The sequence below is a fragment of the Tenrec ecaudatus genome, chromosome 5 (assembly GCF_050624435.1).
Source record: "Tenrec ecaudatus isolate mTenEca1 chromosome 5, mTenEca1.hap1, whole genome shotgun sequence".
NCBI lineage: Eukaryota > Metazoa > Chordata > Mammalia > Afrosoricida > Tenrecidae > Tenrec > Tenrec ecaudatus.
The window spans coordinates 138,452,130-138,469,270 of record NC_134534.1 but is presented as its reverse complement, the minus strand read 5'-3'; the positions used below and the strand labels follow the sequence as shown (position 1 = coordinate 138,469,270).

The 17,141-nt window shown below is 49.4% G+C and overlaps 1 protein-coding gene across 1 annotated transcript in view; it reads right to left on the bottom strand.

The window, feature by feature from the left end:
• Positions 1 to 15,525, bottom strand: part of PRICKLE2 (prickle planar cell polarity protein 2) — a 417,431-nt gene extending 401,906 nt beyond the window's left edge. The window contains exons 1-2 of the mRNA XM_075549937.1: positions 15,363 to 15,525; positions 14,526 to 14,611 (exon numbers count right to left, since the gene is read on the bottom strand). Coding sequence (XP_075406052.1) covers positions 14,526 to 14,611; positions 15,363 to 15,404 — 128 coding nt within the window. The 5' untranslated portion in view covers positions 15,405 to 15,525. The remainder of the gene's footprint in view (positions 1 to 14,525; positions 14,612 to 15,362) is intronic.
• Between the last annotated feature and the right edge of the window lie 1,616 nt (positions 15,526 to 17,141).

The window sequence follows — 17,141 nt, the reverse complement described above, 5'->3', positions numbered from 1 at the left end:
AGGCTCAAATAAACTAAACAGCCTGTGGGCCTCCAGACATTTTCTTCAGTGTGCACACCAGTCATCCGAAGGCTGTTGAAAATGTTAAGATTCTTCCCAGGCCTGACCGGGGATAATTGTAGGAAGGGGCTTCAAACAGTTCATGTACCAGTGCTGTCCTGCTGCGGGGCTGCTGGATTTGTAAGGTAGAACCGCAGACTGCCTTGTCCAGCGGAGTAGCTAGTGGGCTTGAAATTACACAATCAAACACATCATTACGCGACGGTGCAACCCAGGGCTCCTTTGATTTAGGCCGGCAGAGTCCACATACCAGCAGGAAACACTCCTAACGAACTTAACCCAAGCCCCCAGGGCCTGGGTTCCAACCCTGGAACCAGGATTCCCTACTCGATGCCCTGTAGTACAGCCCCTGTGGGTCTCTGGTTGCGCATATAAGATGAAGCGCACACTTTGGAGAATTGCTTTGAGGATGCGGTAAGGGGAGACCTGGAGGAAGGCAAACCACAGCAGGCCCTCGATAACGTTAGCTCCTAAGGCAGGAGGGCAGAGGGAGCATCAGAACTGATTGTGATGATGGATGTATGCGTGACTCTTTTTAAAAGCGACTTAACTACGGGCATGGATGATCTGTGTGTGTCATATCAAGACAACCACTTAAATGAAAAAGAAGAAGAAACCAAAGTTGATCAGTGGTTATGACGGGTGAAGTAGAAAGAGTTTCTGCTTTGGGGGCACCGAGTTTATGCTAATGGTCGTGAAATAATTTGGAAAAGGATATCAGTAATGATCGCACAACATGAAGAGGATCATTAATGGTGCTGAATTATACATGTAGAAGTTGTTGAATTGGAGAATGCTTTGTTATATATATTTTGCCACAATTTAAAAAATGTACACTAATAAAAGTGAGTGCAAGGAAGAAAATATTCTAAAATTGATTGTGATAATGATTGTACAACTCTTCTTGATATGATTGAACTATTGAAATGTATCATATGCTGAAGAAGTACCAATATAACGATTAAAAATAATAATGTTAGCTCCTTCCAGACAGACAGTACGTTCCAGATGGAGAGGGTTTAGCTATTTGAATGACTCACTCACCACAGCTATCCTTGTGAAGAGGATAATTCCTATTTTTCATTCACACCGTCCATCCTGCACACTTTTATTCACTTCTTTCAAATCCTAAGTTTAAAAGGGGGGGGATGTCTACAGAAGCCAGCCAGTAATGCAAATAAGTGTGGCAGGCTAAGGAGTAAGACAATAGGGAATGGTGGGGACTGTGAAAAAGTCCCATCTAAAAGGGGCAAAAAAATTAGACTCACAGTTGCCAAATCTTTGCATTTTTAAGAGAAATTCACAAATCCAAATTTTAAGGCAAAATATCTTGGCTCATAGACTTTAAAAAAAAAGATTTCCCATGAGTACTGTGTTTTGTTTTGTTTTTTAAACATTGATCATCTCCATGTGAACAAAGGCTCAATAATCACTTTAGACCAGCAGTTCTCAACCTATGAGTCTCGACCCCCTTGGAGGTCGAATGACCCTTTCATAGGGGTCACCCGATTCATAACAATAGCAAAATTACAATTATGAAGTAGCAATGAAAATAATTTTATGTGGGGGGTTCACTACAACATGAGGAACTGTATTACAGGGTCATGGCATTAGGAAGGTGGGGAACCACTGCTTTAGACCAAAGGAAAAAGGAAAAAAAGATAAGAATGTAAGGGAGGCAGGGAAACTAGATCAATGAAAATGGAAGAACCAGAATAGGAAACTTGAGAATGCTCAAGATGACGTAGAATATACACAATGTTAATGTCACTGAACAATCTCTATAGAAGTTGTTGAAATGAGAGCCTCAACTACTGTACAAACCTTCACCCTAAACACATGAAATTATTTCTTTTAATTTAAATACCACACAATGCCAACATTTTTATACACATACTCGAAAACATAGGCTATATCTCATCTCAGGAATTTCTGATCTGAAGGCCAATATTGGGTAATATCCTGGATTTTCAGACCTCAGAAGGAGGAGCTCCTCTGTAAGAACTTGGTGACCACTTAAAGTGAAATGTTTATTGCACAGCCAACTGAGAGCCACCAAACAAACATGAAGCGGACTAAGTAAGTTTCTCCTTGATGATTTGTGGTTTCCACCGGGAACATGAATTGTCTTGGTTCCGTTCATGAGACTCAGGCAAAGGCAGCTTTTGTAAGATTGGCCCCAGGGACAGAGTTTGAAAGTCATTATGCCGTTAGCGCTTACAAGTTGTTTTAACACACCTCATACAGACATGTGACATAAGCAAAAAGGGATGGTGAGGATGTCAGGCCCAATTCTCCCAAACTCCATGCCCATTGAAGTGCATCCACTACATGTGAAGGACCATACGAACCTGCTAACAGCAGCAAATTGGAGAGGGGGACTCTCAACACACACACACACACACACACACACACCCGCTCTAGTGTGCAGCCCAAGAGAATCATCACTGAAATCAACCAAATGAAGGGTTGCACCCCATGGTGAGACCGTGGCCTGTTGGGCCACACAGCCAAGTCTCCTGCTCCTTGTCCAACCTTCCCAGCAAAGTCTCCTGCAGCCACAAGCACGGAGTGAGCACATGCCCCACGCCTTGCACGATGGGAGACACATTACATGCACGGTCCTCCTGAGTCCTTCCAACAGCTGCATCAGCAAAGCAGCAGTTCCAGTGTCAGATGAGAACACCAAAGCTTCGAACAGTTAAATCCCATGTTCAAGGACACTGGGCCAGTGAGGCCAGACCATGGCTATGATTCCAGCTACCTCTTTCCAAGCCCGTCCCTTGAACCACTTACAGATTCTTATACGCTTCATCGAAGCTTTTATGACACTAGGTGAAAACACAAGTTTCTCCCCAAAGATCACGTCCCTTGCCCCCTCCCCCAGTGATCTCGGCCGGCCCTCACAGGGTCAGAGAGGCAAAATCTCTGTGATAGCAAAAAGCAGAGGGAGCGCTGGAACACGGGACGCCAGCTGCTGCCATGGAATGAAGTGTATACAGATTGTTGAACGGACAAGGATTTGTGCTGTGAACTTTCACCCAAAGCACATGTTTTAAAATACAAGCACAGCAGCAGCCGCCGCAAGAAGTGGGCATCGTTCCCCTTCAGGAGTGCTAGCTCTCCGCACAAGGAAAGCCCCCTGGGCACTCATGAATTGCAGAGTGAAAGGATCACCAGAGAGCTTCTGGAACCAAGAGACCATAAAGTAACACACTTAGTGGGTTCTGCTTCATCCCACCAACCTGAAAAGACAGAGGCAGTAGGATGAATGACAACCTTTCCACAAAACATGGGTATCACTTCCATGATGAAGGCAAATAAAAATTATTTTGGAGGGAAAATAAAGATGACAACTGTCTATTCATCAGGCACAAATTGTCACTCCCTCGGGGTGATTAAACATGAGTGGAGATGTTTCAAAGTTTCCACCCAGAGGAGACACAAATACATCCAAATGTTTAAGATACGCAGAGGGAGACACGGCCACCATCTTTTGGGGAGAAGGAGCAATTTGGTAAGGGCTCCTAAATTTGTAGATGTTCATATCCTCTGACCTAGTGATTCCAACTAAGTCACAGAGAATTGGGTAAATGCAGACAAACACATCGCAGCATCAAAAGAAGATACCATTGTGGACTACCCGAGAAGGAAAAATGAAGACCAGTAACAATTACACTCAATGATACTAACTCATACAAAGGAATGCTCAAAGCTAATACATGTAGCAGACTTTTTGCCCTTTAACATGAAAAGATGTCCCAGAAAATACTCCTTTAGACGCCGGACAGGGCAAGATATGACAAAATAATAATTTATAAATTATCAAGGGCTCATGAGGGAGGGGAAAGCGGGGAGGGAGGGGAAAAAAAAGAGGACCTGATGCAAAGGGTTTAAGTGGAGAGCAAATGCTTGGAAAATGATGAGGACAATGAATGTACAGATGTGCTTTACACAATTGATGTATGTATATGTATGGATTATGATGAGTTGTATGAGTCCCTAATAAAATGTTAAAAAAATACTCCTTTAAAAAGCCACCAACCAAAAAGCACATATAGAATATAAATATTTTCTGTATTCAAAAAAGCCATGCCGTGAAGTGGAGTCCAATGCAGAGCAGCACAATAGGACAGGCGGGACTGCCCCTGTGGGTTCTAAACTGTCAAGTCTTATGGGAAAGCCTCGTCTTTCTCCCGTGGAGTTTCTCCGGATGGTTTCAAACTGCCAACCTTGCAGTTATTTTCTTTTAGTAAATACTAATTTAAATGAAGCTGAGCATAGAAACAACTAGTTACAAATAAAGCTTAGCTCAAGCTTAGGTGTCAGCAAACCATTTCTACAAATGCCAGAGAGAAAGTAGTTTCTGGTTTTTGGGTCAAGTCTGTCACAGTGACTCAGCTCTGCGACATGGAAGCAGCCAGGGAAGCACACTAATTAGGTTGACGGTGCTTTGCAGACTCGGGAGGAACGTGGGCCCCCGTCATTTCACTAACAACCAGTGCTCACTTTGTGTCTGTCACATGTTAGCAATTCCCAGAATATTTCAAACATTGTCATAATGATATTACAAACCCACTGCCAACCCCACTGCCAACAAGTCGATGCTGACTTAGAGTGACTTGTGTAGGACAAGGTAGAAGCGCTCCTGGGTTTCGGAGACAGTAACTGTTCACAGGAGTGGAAAGTCCCATCTTTCTCCCTTGGAGTGACTGAGAGTTTCGAACTTCTGACCTTGCAATTAGCAGCCCAACACATAACCACTACACCACCAGGGTTCTTGAATAGACTACAGTATATTATAAATGTAACTTATATGTACACGAAAGCAAAAAAAACAAATCCATAAGACATTGTCATCAAGTAATGCAAGCTCATAGCAGCTCTTTAGGCCAGGGTAGAACTGCTCTTTCAGACTTACTGAAATGGTATCTCCTTAAGGCAGCTAAAAGCCTCATCTTTCTCCAAAAGAACAGCTGGTAGGTTCAAACTACTGACCTTGGTGGTGAGCAATCCAACATGCACCCTAGTATGCCATCAAACTCACAGGACTTGCTTTGTCGCAGTGACCTGGACTGCACCCACGGGATCTCTGAGTAAGCCTATCCTGAGAGGAGCTCTGGGGACACTGGGGGCTGAAAACTGGACTGCTAACTACAAGGTCAGCAGTTCAAACTCACCAGCAAGCTGCTGCATGAAAGAAAGATGAGGTTGTCTGTTCCTGGAAAGAACACAAAAGCTTCCTTCTTTGCTAGGTATGTTGCTCAGAAACCTTTTGTCGTATACGCTCCCAGATAGCACGCATGTTTGCTTTGTTTGTGCCACTGTGTTGACATTATACAAATATTGAGATGGATTAATTTGATAGATAGATAAGAGGAGGCTTCAGAACGCTATGGAAAGAATCCATTTCCTACAAAAAATTTTTGAAGCCTCCTTCCATTGTTCCAAGAAAAAAACCAAATCTTACGATTTCAATGTCTATGGAGCCCGGGTGGCGCAGTGTTACGCACTGGGCTGCAATCCACACAGTAGGCTGTTTGAAACCAGCAGCAGCAGCTCTGTGGGCAACAGACTGGGCTTTGCACTCCCGCCAGCGGCTACCGTCTCGGAAACCCAAGGGGTCGCTGTGTCAGTATGGAGCCGACGGCAGTGGGTTTGGTTTGAACGTGGATAGTAGATAGTGCTGTGGCCGAGTGCTTGGCTGCAAGTGAAAGGTCACTGGTTAATTGACAGGTCCTAGGTTTGAATCTACCAGCTGCTCTTTGAGAGAAAGAGGTGTCATCTGCTTTCATGAAGATCACAGCTTGGGGAAGCACACGCAGCCACCCTGCACTGGCTACAGGGTCGCTATGACTCCACAGCAGGGGTTGGGTTTGGGCCTTTTACGCCTTGAGGGTTGCAAGCGTAAATCCCCACCCCCCCTACATACACACACATCATCTTGTTTTCCTTTTTGTTGTTGTTTTGGCCTATCACTTGACTGAGAATGTTTTTCTTCCCCCAGCAAAATGGGTGGGAACCCATTGCTTAACCAAATTACAATCTACTAACAGCAATCAGGCCAACATCACCCAACATACCACTCCAGCCATCGATCAGCACGCAATTGCCGGGGTAACTAAGGATGGATGCTTGCCAAGGCACAGCCTTGGATGACCCAGCCGGTGCCAGCGCAGCACGGCCAAAGCATCCCGCCCGGAGAGGAAGCAGTTGTCCGGGGACAAGCCTCTCTGCTTAACGATAAGGCCCTCACAAAGCCGGGCCTGCTTGTGCTGGCCGCTTCTGAAAGTGGGGCTCCAGGAGGCTTGTTCTGAAAGCCCACCTTTTAATGCTCATGCCGAATCTACATTCATCAGCAAAGCTGAAACGTTAAAGGGATTACAAGGGGCTTAGACTCTGCCGGCAGTTCATTGATCTGGCCTTGCAAACCTATCTCCACATGCCCTCTGGAAGCAGCCGGTTCTCTGGGGTCCTTTGATTTTACTCTTATTCCCATTCGGGTGGGAGGGGCTGTCTCTGCCGGTCCAACGTCTGAAAGACTCTGCCCCCTCATTGCTTTTCACACGAAGAGCTGTGACTTGCATGACCACCTAACCGGTTGGAAAACCCAGGGGTGGCAAACTCTTTCTAAAAACCTCCAGATAGCAGATCTGCTCAGTGTTGGGGGCCTTGCAGTCACGGTAGCAATGTCACAGCTCTGCAGAAGGGCACACAAGCTGCTGTGGGCAGATAGATAAATAAATAATGAACGTGCGTGGCTGCGTTCTGACAAAACCTTATTTACATGCACTGAAATGTGAACTTCTCACTTGTCATAAAAGATGATTCTGCTCTCCCCCCTCCCCCCTGCCCCCACACGCACACGCCATCAGAAATTGCTACAAGCATGCTTAGTTCATGGCTCGGACAAAAACAAGTGACAGGCTGGGTTTGGCCAGCATGTCAAAGTTGCTGGCCCTGGCCTGGACACATGTCCTTGGGGCAGCAGCGTTGGCATGACCTTGGAGCTTGTTAGAGAGGCAGAATCTCAGGCTCCACCCAGGCAATTCATACCCCAGGGACGCTTCCGATGTCCTGATCTAGCACATAGATATGAAAATCCCAAAGCCATAGGCTGTGTGTCCTTAGGAAAGTTACTTAACCTCTCTGAGACACCTGTATCAAAATAGATACAAATAGTTACACCTATTTTCAAGAATTATGTGACAGAAAGGCAGAAAGGATGTGAAACACTTGCCTCACCTTCTGTAAACTTTATAATTTCAGCTAATATGGCATATGCTTATCATTGCTTAAACTTTTTTTCTGTTTTTGGCAAATGGAGCTCCTCATTCTGTATTTACGAAGTTAAACCTCTTCTGGCGCCTGAGGGGTAACCTCAATGTTTGAAGCAATCCTTGAATTCAGCAGGAACAATGGGGACTGTGGTGACCCCAGGACACAGCCCCTCTAAAGCGGCCACCCCATTCGGCCAGCCCCTGTCCTGCAGGAGAGTAAGTGTCATGCCACTACACTTTCTGAATAAACATGTTTGAGCAAAACTGAAAACCTGGGCTTGAGAAAAACTGTCATTATTTAATACTCTGTGCAGGTCAAACAGCAGAGTCTCAGGGTACAAAGTGCCGAGCACTCAACCACAATGGATCAAACCCACCCGGTGGTGCCTCAGAAGCAAGTCCTGGTGGTCTCCTGAAAGTACAGCCACTGAAAACCCCACGGAGCCCAAGTCTACTCAATCTGACACAGGGGTTGGACAGCACCCAGAACCAAGCAGACAGCAACTCGGTTGTTTCTTGGTTTGCAGGTCAAACAAAGCTTAACCCCCAGCGAGGATGTACCAAAGAGCCTCTGCTTTGTGACCTCTGCCTCAGAATAATGAAATAACAAAACGCAAAACTGAACTCACTGCCAACGATTCAAGGCGGACTCATAGTGACCCTACACGACAGAGCAGCGCTGCCCCTGTGGGTTTCCAATCTCGGAATTCTTGATGGGAGAAGGAAGTCTAGGCTTTCTCCCGCCAACTAAAGACGGTGAATCAAAATGAAGTGAGCCAGTATTTTAAAGTCAACTTGGATAGTCTGCATAATCTTGGGAAAGTTATGGACCAAGTTTGGGCTTTGATTTCTTCCTCAACAGGAAAATCACATCTGCCCCACGGGGTTTAGTGAGAACAAAAAAGTGGGAGTCCCCCCAAAAAGCCCAAACAAAAGAACAAAACCCAAACTCACTGCCATCCAGTCTATCTGGATTCAAGATGCAAATAAACAGCTACTGACCGAAAGGTGGGTGGTTCCAGGCCACTGGAGCTGCCACGGAAGAAAGGCCTGGTGATCTACTTCTGAACACCAAGCCTAAAAACCCGCTGGAGTTTTCAGAACCCTCGTTCTACTCAGGTCCACATGGGGTCACCGTGAGATGGTGTCAACTGTGACCATAAGAAATGAAAATGAGAAAAAGCAAAAACCAACACTGGCAAAAGGCACAGGGTCTGACAGAGTAAACACTCGTGACTGGGAGGAGATGCTGCTTTGTTAGCAGGAACAGTCGTAGCCGTGCTAGAAGCTCAAGTCATTCTGATAGCAGGAGAAGTAGTATTACTACTGTTACTTATCAAGTCTGGGCATTCAGAGGACAAATATTCTTTCTCCCTCACACTTACTGTAAGCAAGCAAGCCGGCCTCATTAGTGCCCAGTCAGGAAGTCTCTTAGGGTGGAGTACACTTGGTGCGCACCTATACATGATACTGCGCTGACAGAAGTCCACGATGACGTCTTTTCTTCCTCTCAGGAAGCATTTCCTCCACTGGCGAGGTTTGACCTCAGTGGCCTTAAGTGTAAGGTCATCTTGTTGGGGCTAGGTGTGGTCCCTACTCATGGTAACCTGCTGGCCTAAAGCAGGAGGAGAGAGCACCTGGTCTGCCTGGTGAGCCCTGCGTTCATGGGGACATGTTATCCTTATTTTAGAAACTGCAGACATCTACGAATGGGCAACCTAAAGATGGAGGTGACAATACAATGGGACGAGACTAAGATCCCGCAGGAAACGCCTCCAAAAACCTCACCTGCAGCACTTTCTGCGCCCCAATCACGCTGAGCCCTGACCTGGGGAGGGCTATGTTCTGCACGCGGCGCTCGGGCTGCGTTGCGGGGGGAGCTTTCCTGGACGGGGTCTTTCGGACTATTTTCATTAAAGCAAAATCTCTGTAACAGACACTGTGCCACTCGTTCAGCAACCACCGTGAGTCACCATCACCACTCCACTCTGCTCTCAAAAGTTTTCCTGTACCCCAAACAGAAACTCACAATCCCTTAAGTTAGGGGTGGGGACCCTGTCTTCCTTCCAAGGGCCATGTGGCTATTGACATCATCATCCTCAAGCCCTCCTGGTCACACAGTTAACCAACCCACCCCTAACATCATGAGGGGGACCACTTCTCTTTGGTGAGGGTGTGAATTTTGCTGGTAGTGATGATTTCACGGCCTCAATGGCTCATGGGCTGGAAGTTCCCCACCCCTGCCATAGGCAGTAGGGCTTGGCGCTCATCTTTACTGTGCACATGACTAGAAAGGGATCTTGTTAAAATGCAGATTCTAATTCTGCTTGATTGGGGGGAGGACCCGAGCGTCTGCATTTTTAACAAGCTCCCAAGAGACTGCAACACTGCCGGTGCCCGTACCGCACTTTGAGTGAACAGCCAGTCCTGAGCACACCCATCTTCCTCACTGAAATCATTTAGGTCCCTGCTCGAGCAAGTCCTACTCAAAGATCCTTCCCAACCACCACACACACACACACACACACACACACACACACAATCCTAATTCAGACCACCCCTGTGCATGTCAGAATAGATAGAATAGCCAGGGTTTTCGGTGGGCAATTTTCCAAAAGTATGTTGCCAGACCTTTCTTCAGAGTTGCTTCTGGAGGTAGCAAAATCATGGCAACTGTGTGCTGCACAAGGACAGGGACCCTAGCTAGCTCTGCTTTGCACTTCGCTTATCCTCAGCTCCAGCAGAGTCAGGCACACAGCCGCCACTCCCAGATGTGTTCAAGGAGTAGATACCAGGTTTGAAAGCCGATGAAAACGAAGCCCAGAGAGTCTGCCGCACCCTCGTGTGTCCACGGTCACACAGCTTATCAAAGACAGATGGAGACAGCAAGCCAACTCTGTCTGGGCTTCAAAGGCCCGATCTCCCCACCACACCAGAGGGAAGCCAAGTTTGTTTACAGCACACTTCCTCCCCAGAACTTCAGTTCCTTAGAACTCAGGGGCAGCAACACACTTCTATTGTTTTTGAGAGCTGCCTGCTGTCTAGACAATGGGTTGGGGGAGACAAAGGAAGTAGAAGCAGGGGCACTTTAGCATGCTGCTGCGGAATGGGCAAATGTGGGCAGGTTCAAGAGTCCTTCTGCGGTTGAGAAAGGATGTAGAAAGAAACTGTAGTGGGGGAGGGAATTACACTTTGGATTGCTAAATGCAAGGTTGGTGATTCAGACCTACCAGCTGTGGAGAAAGAGGACTTCCCAGAAGCTCTCGGGGCTCTCCTCTGTGGGGCTCTACTCCATCCTGAACTCTGAAGCCTTATAGACTCGATGGCACTGAGTAGTACTTTAGACCAGGGGTTCTCCACCTTCCTCATGGCATGACCCTTTCACACAGCTCCTCATGTGGTAGTGACCCCCAACCATAACATTTTCATTGCTACTTCATCACTGTCATTTTGCTACTGTTTTGAATCGTCATGTAAATATCTGATACGCAGGATGTATTTTCATTGTTAGAAATTGAACACAATTAAAGCATCGTGATTAATTGCAAAAACACTATGTAATTATATATTGTGAAATATTTATTCCTAATGAAAAATAAGTGAAATTTTGTCTTGAAGCATGGTGTAGCATGGGTAACAGTCTTCATACCAGGAACTCACATGTGGTGTATCTGCATGTGGGTGGACCCAACTGGAGACTGATCGAGGAGCAGTGTCTCAGTTCATAAGACATCGGAAATAGGTGTTTTCCGATGGTCTTAGGTGACCCTTCTGAAAGAGTCATTTGACCCCTAAAGGAATCGAGACCCGCAGGTTGAGAACCGCTGCTTTAGTTACCGTGCCACTAACCAAAAGACTGGAGTTCAACTCCATCTGCTGCATGGGCGAGAGACGAGGCCAGCTGCTTCCTTGCAGAATCACAGCCTCTGGAGCCCGGTAGAGCAGCTCTTCTCTGTCCTAGAGTGACTGTGAGTTGGAACCAACTCAGAGCCAGTGCGGGTGATACACTGGAAAACGCTCTGGCCACACAATCAGAGAAGCAGGCAGCTCACTGACCCAAGAGGTGATCTGCTTCTGAAAGGTCACACCCTTGCAAACCAAACCATGGAGCACAGTTCTACTCAGCAACCCACGGGATTGCCAGGAGGCAAAAGCCACCTGACAGCCTTGAGTTTGGCCCTCTGGGGTAAGGGCAATTCCACAGAGTGGTTCAGTGCCTTTGTGCTTTGGGTGGAGCCAGTTCCAACCCCTGGCAACTCCATGTGTGTTCCATAGAGTCTTCAGGAAGATCTTTCTTTCAAGGACAGAAGTCCTGGTGGTGTAGTGGTTACATGTTGGGCTTCTAACTCCAAGGTCAGAAGTTCGAAACCACCAGCTGGTCCAATGGAGAATGACTGGGATTTCTATTCCTGTAAAGAGTTACAGTCTCAGAAACTCACCAGGGCTGTTCTACTCTGTTGTATAGCGTTGCAGTGAGTGTGGATTTTCCACTCGATGGCAGTAAGTGTGGATTTTCTCTTTCAAAGCTTCTCAAGGTGAACGGAAATGACCAAACTTTAGAGTAGCAATGGAGTCTGTTAACCACTTGTCCCTCCATTGCTACTGAGTGGATTGACTCTCAGTAACCTTTTATAGGGTTAACCCTTCAAGGGAACAGAGAGGCTTAAATCCCCCCCCCCCAGGAGCAGCTGGTGGGTTTGAACGACCCACCTTGCTCTTAGCAGTCCAATGTTTATCTGCCAGTACTTCCAGGGCTTTGGATAAGCACTAAGACATAAGTTCACCCACAGGCAGACTCTTGGATCAAGGGTTAAAATGACAGAGGGACATTTAATGTGGGTACATAGAGATCCTGCGTGAGATCAGGGGTGCAACAGAAGGTGTCTGCAGCCCAACCTAGGCACATTCACTCCCAACGGACTCTCCCCGGCCAGAGGGGCCTCCCATGAGCTGACTGTGGATTTCAAGCAAGCGGAAACTGCCAACAAGAATACACTGCTGTAACCCAGAAATGGTGGTCCCTCTCCTCCCAAAGGTCACCAGAAATATGCCCATGGGGCAAAAGGAAGGGGCAAGAGCGAAGGAAGAATGGCTTCCTTCCCAGTCATGGGTGAACAGGCCATAAAAACCCTATTCATGGAGTCTGGGTGAGATCTTCCTGCCGCTTGAAGGGCCGGGGTTCAGCATGAAGAGTCTGTCTTATGTGCATAAAAGGGTCTCTTTCCCAAAGAAGTGGTCCATAAAAAAAGGGGCTGAAAAGCACACCCTTGTTTTCATGCTACAAATCCCGCTGGGTTCAAATGACTTAAGGTTCTCCAAGAAGCTGGCCTTGTGGAGGTCTAAAGTTATCCCGGGCCCCCAGCACCCTCCAGCACACAGGTTGCCTTTCCTCCTGAGCAGTCGCATGAGGAAGCAAAAAATAATCAGCCCAGGAACTGAAGCTTGAAGGAAGCCCTGTTGGGGCAATAGTTGAGTGCTGGGCTGCATCCCAAAAGGTCAGCGGTCCACCTAGCCCCTTTGCTGAGAAAGACCTGGTGGCCTGCTGGCAAGATCAGCCCCTGGGGAACCCTTTGGGAAAGGTCTGCTCCCTCACAGAGTCACTCTGAGTTGAACTTGACTGCAGGGCACAGAACCACTAGAAGCAGGCATTTACCACGCACCTGTATGGGGAATAGGTTCTCAATATGACAGTCAATACTCACAAGAACCTCTTACTCCCACTTGCCAACTAAGGTACCAGAACTAGGGGAAGACAGTGAGCCGCTAGAGGTCAGGGGTCACACAGCTGAAGAGAAGAGCCAGGCTGCCCACCAGATCCACCCCGGGGCCTCCAGAGTTTATCCCAGGCTGGAAAAAGGGGGAGAGAGGGAAAGCCACTCACACTCCTGACCAGCTCTCTGCCTCTCCCACCCGCTCAGAGCACAAGATGGATCAACTGGGAAGGGGTCCACTGGATTTCTTTTACCAAACAAGGCTTCCTTCCATCTCTCTCCCCGCTTTTCTATTGCCCACTTCTCTTGCACACTACGGGCAGGCCTGCCCATCTGGGACAGAGCACTGGCAAGACTGATGGATGCCTGTGTCTGCCAATTACATATTTATAAGGTCGCCTTGCCTTGACTCTGACACCGAAGTTATTAAATGCTCGGGAGCCATCAGGGTTGAGCTCAGTGCCCTGAAACAAAGGCAACGAAGCTGCCAGACCCATCTGAGGCAGGAACAAAGCCCTTCATTGCTGATGGAGCCAGCTGGGGGTTTCCTTAGAACTGGGTGCCCAGCGCACACCACCAACTGGGAGACATTAGACAAGTTCACACACACACACAGAAAAATATCAAAGCAGGCTTTTCTCCCCACTATGTCAAAAGAGTGCTCTTCAAAGGAACATACTCGGACGGAGGCAAGGGGGCAAGGTTCACTCACTCATCAGAGAGTGTCATGACAGTGGAGAATCCTCGCCTGTCACCGGCTTGTCCTGTTGATAGGGATGCCAGGGGAGATGCACCTTCTTTTCCCCCTGACACCAACAGACTGGGGTACCACAAGCCTGCATGCACCCCAACTTTGCCCAAACAGAACCCAAGCTGCCAGATGTATCGGGAGGGCACCCAGATCCCGGTGCCCCAAACATAATCATTCCAGTCCAGGCCGGGGCTGCCTGGAAGTCAACATTCAAGGCACAGTAATAAGAAACATCTGGCCACCGAAGCGGGTTGACACAGTGCAGGCAGGCAGTGGTGGATTTGCGGTTGGGACCCAGAGTTACAGGGGCTGGATTAAAAACACAATCGCACAGCACTTCAACTTGGCCAGCAAGCTGCACCACTGGAGCCAGGGAACCCTACCATTCCCAGGTAGAATTATTGGGGGCAGACTGAAAGCTCACAGTGTACGGGTGCAAGGGATGTCAGGGCGCTCACATCCGGAAAATGTAGCCCGAGTCCAGCCCTCCTGCATCCCCTGGTGTCTGGCCACCACTTCCACCTTCAATATTTGTAGCAGATGTAGCCTCTTAAAGGAACAGCCTTTGCATTCTTTCCATGCGACTTACAAGAGAGATTTAAAGGGGGTGAAACATACGTGTGTAGATGTACACACACACACACACACACACACACACACACACACACACACACACGCCCCGGCAGTGTTTCTCCATTAGACGTCAGATTTAAGGCTTCCTACCTCCATTTATGCAAGGCGAACCCTGGGCACTGGTCACCACAGGCGTTACATGGCTGGCCTCGCTCTATCCGCCCCAGTCCGGTCAACTTCAAAAGAAAAAGACAAAATACACATGTCTCTCCGTCCGTCCGTGCCCCCTCCAAAGGCCTCAGAAGTGTCCCTCCCACCGCACCTCGTCTGATTTGACTAAGTGGACCTTCTCTAGGGAAGGGGGCCTTGGAGCAAGGCGCTGCCGGTACCCAGAGCGTGGGCTCCTGCCCGAAGGGGGCGGGGTGGCTAACCCAGGCAGGCAGCCTCCAGCGTGGACACCAACCACCAAGCCATGGTCATGGCTGGGGCTTTGTCTCCCCCAGATACCTTGGTCACGGGTTTCTAAGAAACAAAAGCAGGGCCGCCTGTTCCCTGGAGTCCCCGAGAAGCTACCAGGGCGAGCGAGGCCGCCCAGGGCCAGGCTCGTGTTCCCCGGGAAGGACACCCCAAAAAGAAAGCCTCAAAGTCAAGTCCGGGACTAGAGCGCCCCAAGGCTGGACGCGGGAGCTTTGGCGCCGCATGCCGGTTTGCCTTAAAGGCAAGAGATGCGGGCGGGGGCTTGCCAACCACCTATCCCCAACCCCCCTAATCGGACTGTGACATCCAAAGCCCTGGTTTGGGGTCCGGCTCTGGACTGAGGGCCAGGACGGCAGCCCTTCGGCGCCTCGGAGCGCCTCGCCCGCAGCCGCCTTACCTGGGGCCACAGGTGCGCCGCCGCGGGCGGAGGGGGCTGGGCGCGGGCGCGGGCGGAGGCCAGGGGTCCCCGGCGGGCGGCCCCGCTCAGGTGGGGGGCGGGGGGTCACTCACCGAGCGGCTGGACAGTCTTTTCCGGGAGCTCCTGCTGAACATGGCCGGGCGCCTCCCGCTCGGGGCGCCGTCCGTAGGTCGGTCCGCGCGGCGGCGAGGACGTGTGTCCAGGGCGGGGCCCCTCCGCGCCCCCCGGCCGGGCTGTCTCCGCCGTACGGTCCCCGGCGGGCTCCGGAGCTCCCGCCGTCCCGCCTCCCCTCGCTCGCTTGCCGCCTCGCCTCGCTCGGCCTCTCCCTCTCCTTCTCCCTCGCCGTCTGCCTCCCTCTCCCTCCCTCTCCCGCCGCCAGGTCCCTCGCTCCCTCCCGCCCTCCCGGGCTCGCCCCGCGGTCCGCGGGATCCGCCAGGGCCCCTCCCTACCCAGCTGGGGCGACTTTCGCCTTTCCCCGGGCCGCCCGGCTCACCTAATCCCGCCCCCAAAAGCTCGCTCCCTTCACCCTGGCCTCCAAGTTAGGGGAAGGGGACTGTGGGAGCCGAGGTGGGTAAGGGGCGGATGCAGAAGGATGGAGGTGCACTTTTAAATGAAAGTATACAGTTCTCATGCAGTCAAATCCACCCGTTGTGCACCCTTCTGCCAATTTTGACACACAGAGACACATCACCACCTCCCACCAAACTGGACTGCATCAAACGCCCAGCCTGTGCCCAGCAGCAGTCTTCAATAAGTGTCCGCAGCTGGGGAGGAGCGAGCCGGTCAATGTGGGGCCAGGAACATAGTAGGTCATCTTCTAGTCATGACTGACTCATTGAGCACAGGTGCATTCCAAAGGCCATTCCTGTTCTGGTCCTAACAGTTACTAGCGGGGCAACCTAATTAACCTTGCATTCCTGTCTCCTTATCAATTAAAAAAAGAGTATTAACAAGACTCCTTACGACATAGCATTGACAGAGTTAGGTGAAGATACGTGCAGTTATAACAAGGCCCGCTACGTAGAAAGGGCTCATTATGAATTAGCTGTCAGGGAGAAAACGCTTGTACATGTTGCCAGGTACAAACCTCACGTCCTCTCATCAGCGAGGCTTTGGCGCAAGTGCCACCTTCCCCAATGAAATGCCCGTCTCATCCGACTGCTGGAGGATGTCACCAACACTGTTATCATCTTTTTACTTATTTATTTTCTGCCCCAACCCCAAGTTTAGTATAGCTGCAGAACCTCGCCTTGCTCACAACAGTGGCCCTAGTAGGTGAAACAGTGCCCACACCTAGTAGGGACTCCATACACCTGTGCTGAGCGAAGACATTGCTGTCATTGTTGAAAAGGTCACCCTTCCGGTCTGGCCTTTTGTACAGGCGACGCTGACGTGCGCGGAGAGCGAAGCTGCTTGCCCGGGGTAAACACAGCACAGGGGTGGCAAAACCAGGCTGCCAGTTTCCCCATTAGAAAGACAAGTCAGGTGATGGCACCCAGGGGCTCGCGCTCTGTGCTCATATTAGCTGTTGATCATGATTGTCCACAGAGCAGTTTGGTTTGGGCAAATGTGCAGGGGTGTCATCAAACTCAGTAATCAAGGGGAGAAAACATTTTAATTGAATTTTTAAATTCCAAATGAATGCAAAAGGACACCCATAATGAACACAATATCAACATGTCCAATAAGACAGAATCCACACATACTCCACCCTAAGTCGGGCCCTGGTAACCAATACTCCCACTCAGCGCCGTAAAGGGCAGACTCCCCGTCTGCTATTTATCCATTTACCCATCAGCCACCACTGCCCTCGGATGGTGTGCTCCTACAGAGTAAATCCTATGGCTTATTCGTGTCTCTATTTGTTTGCG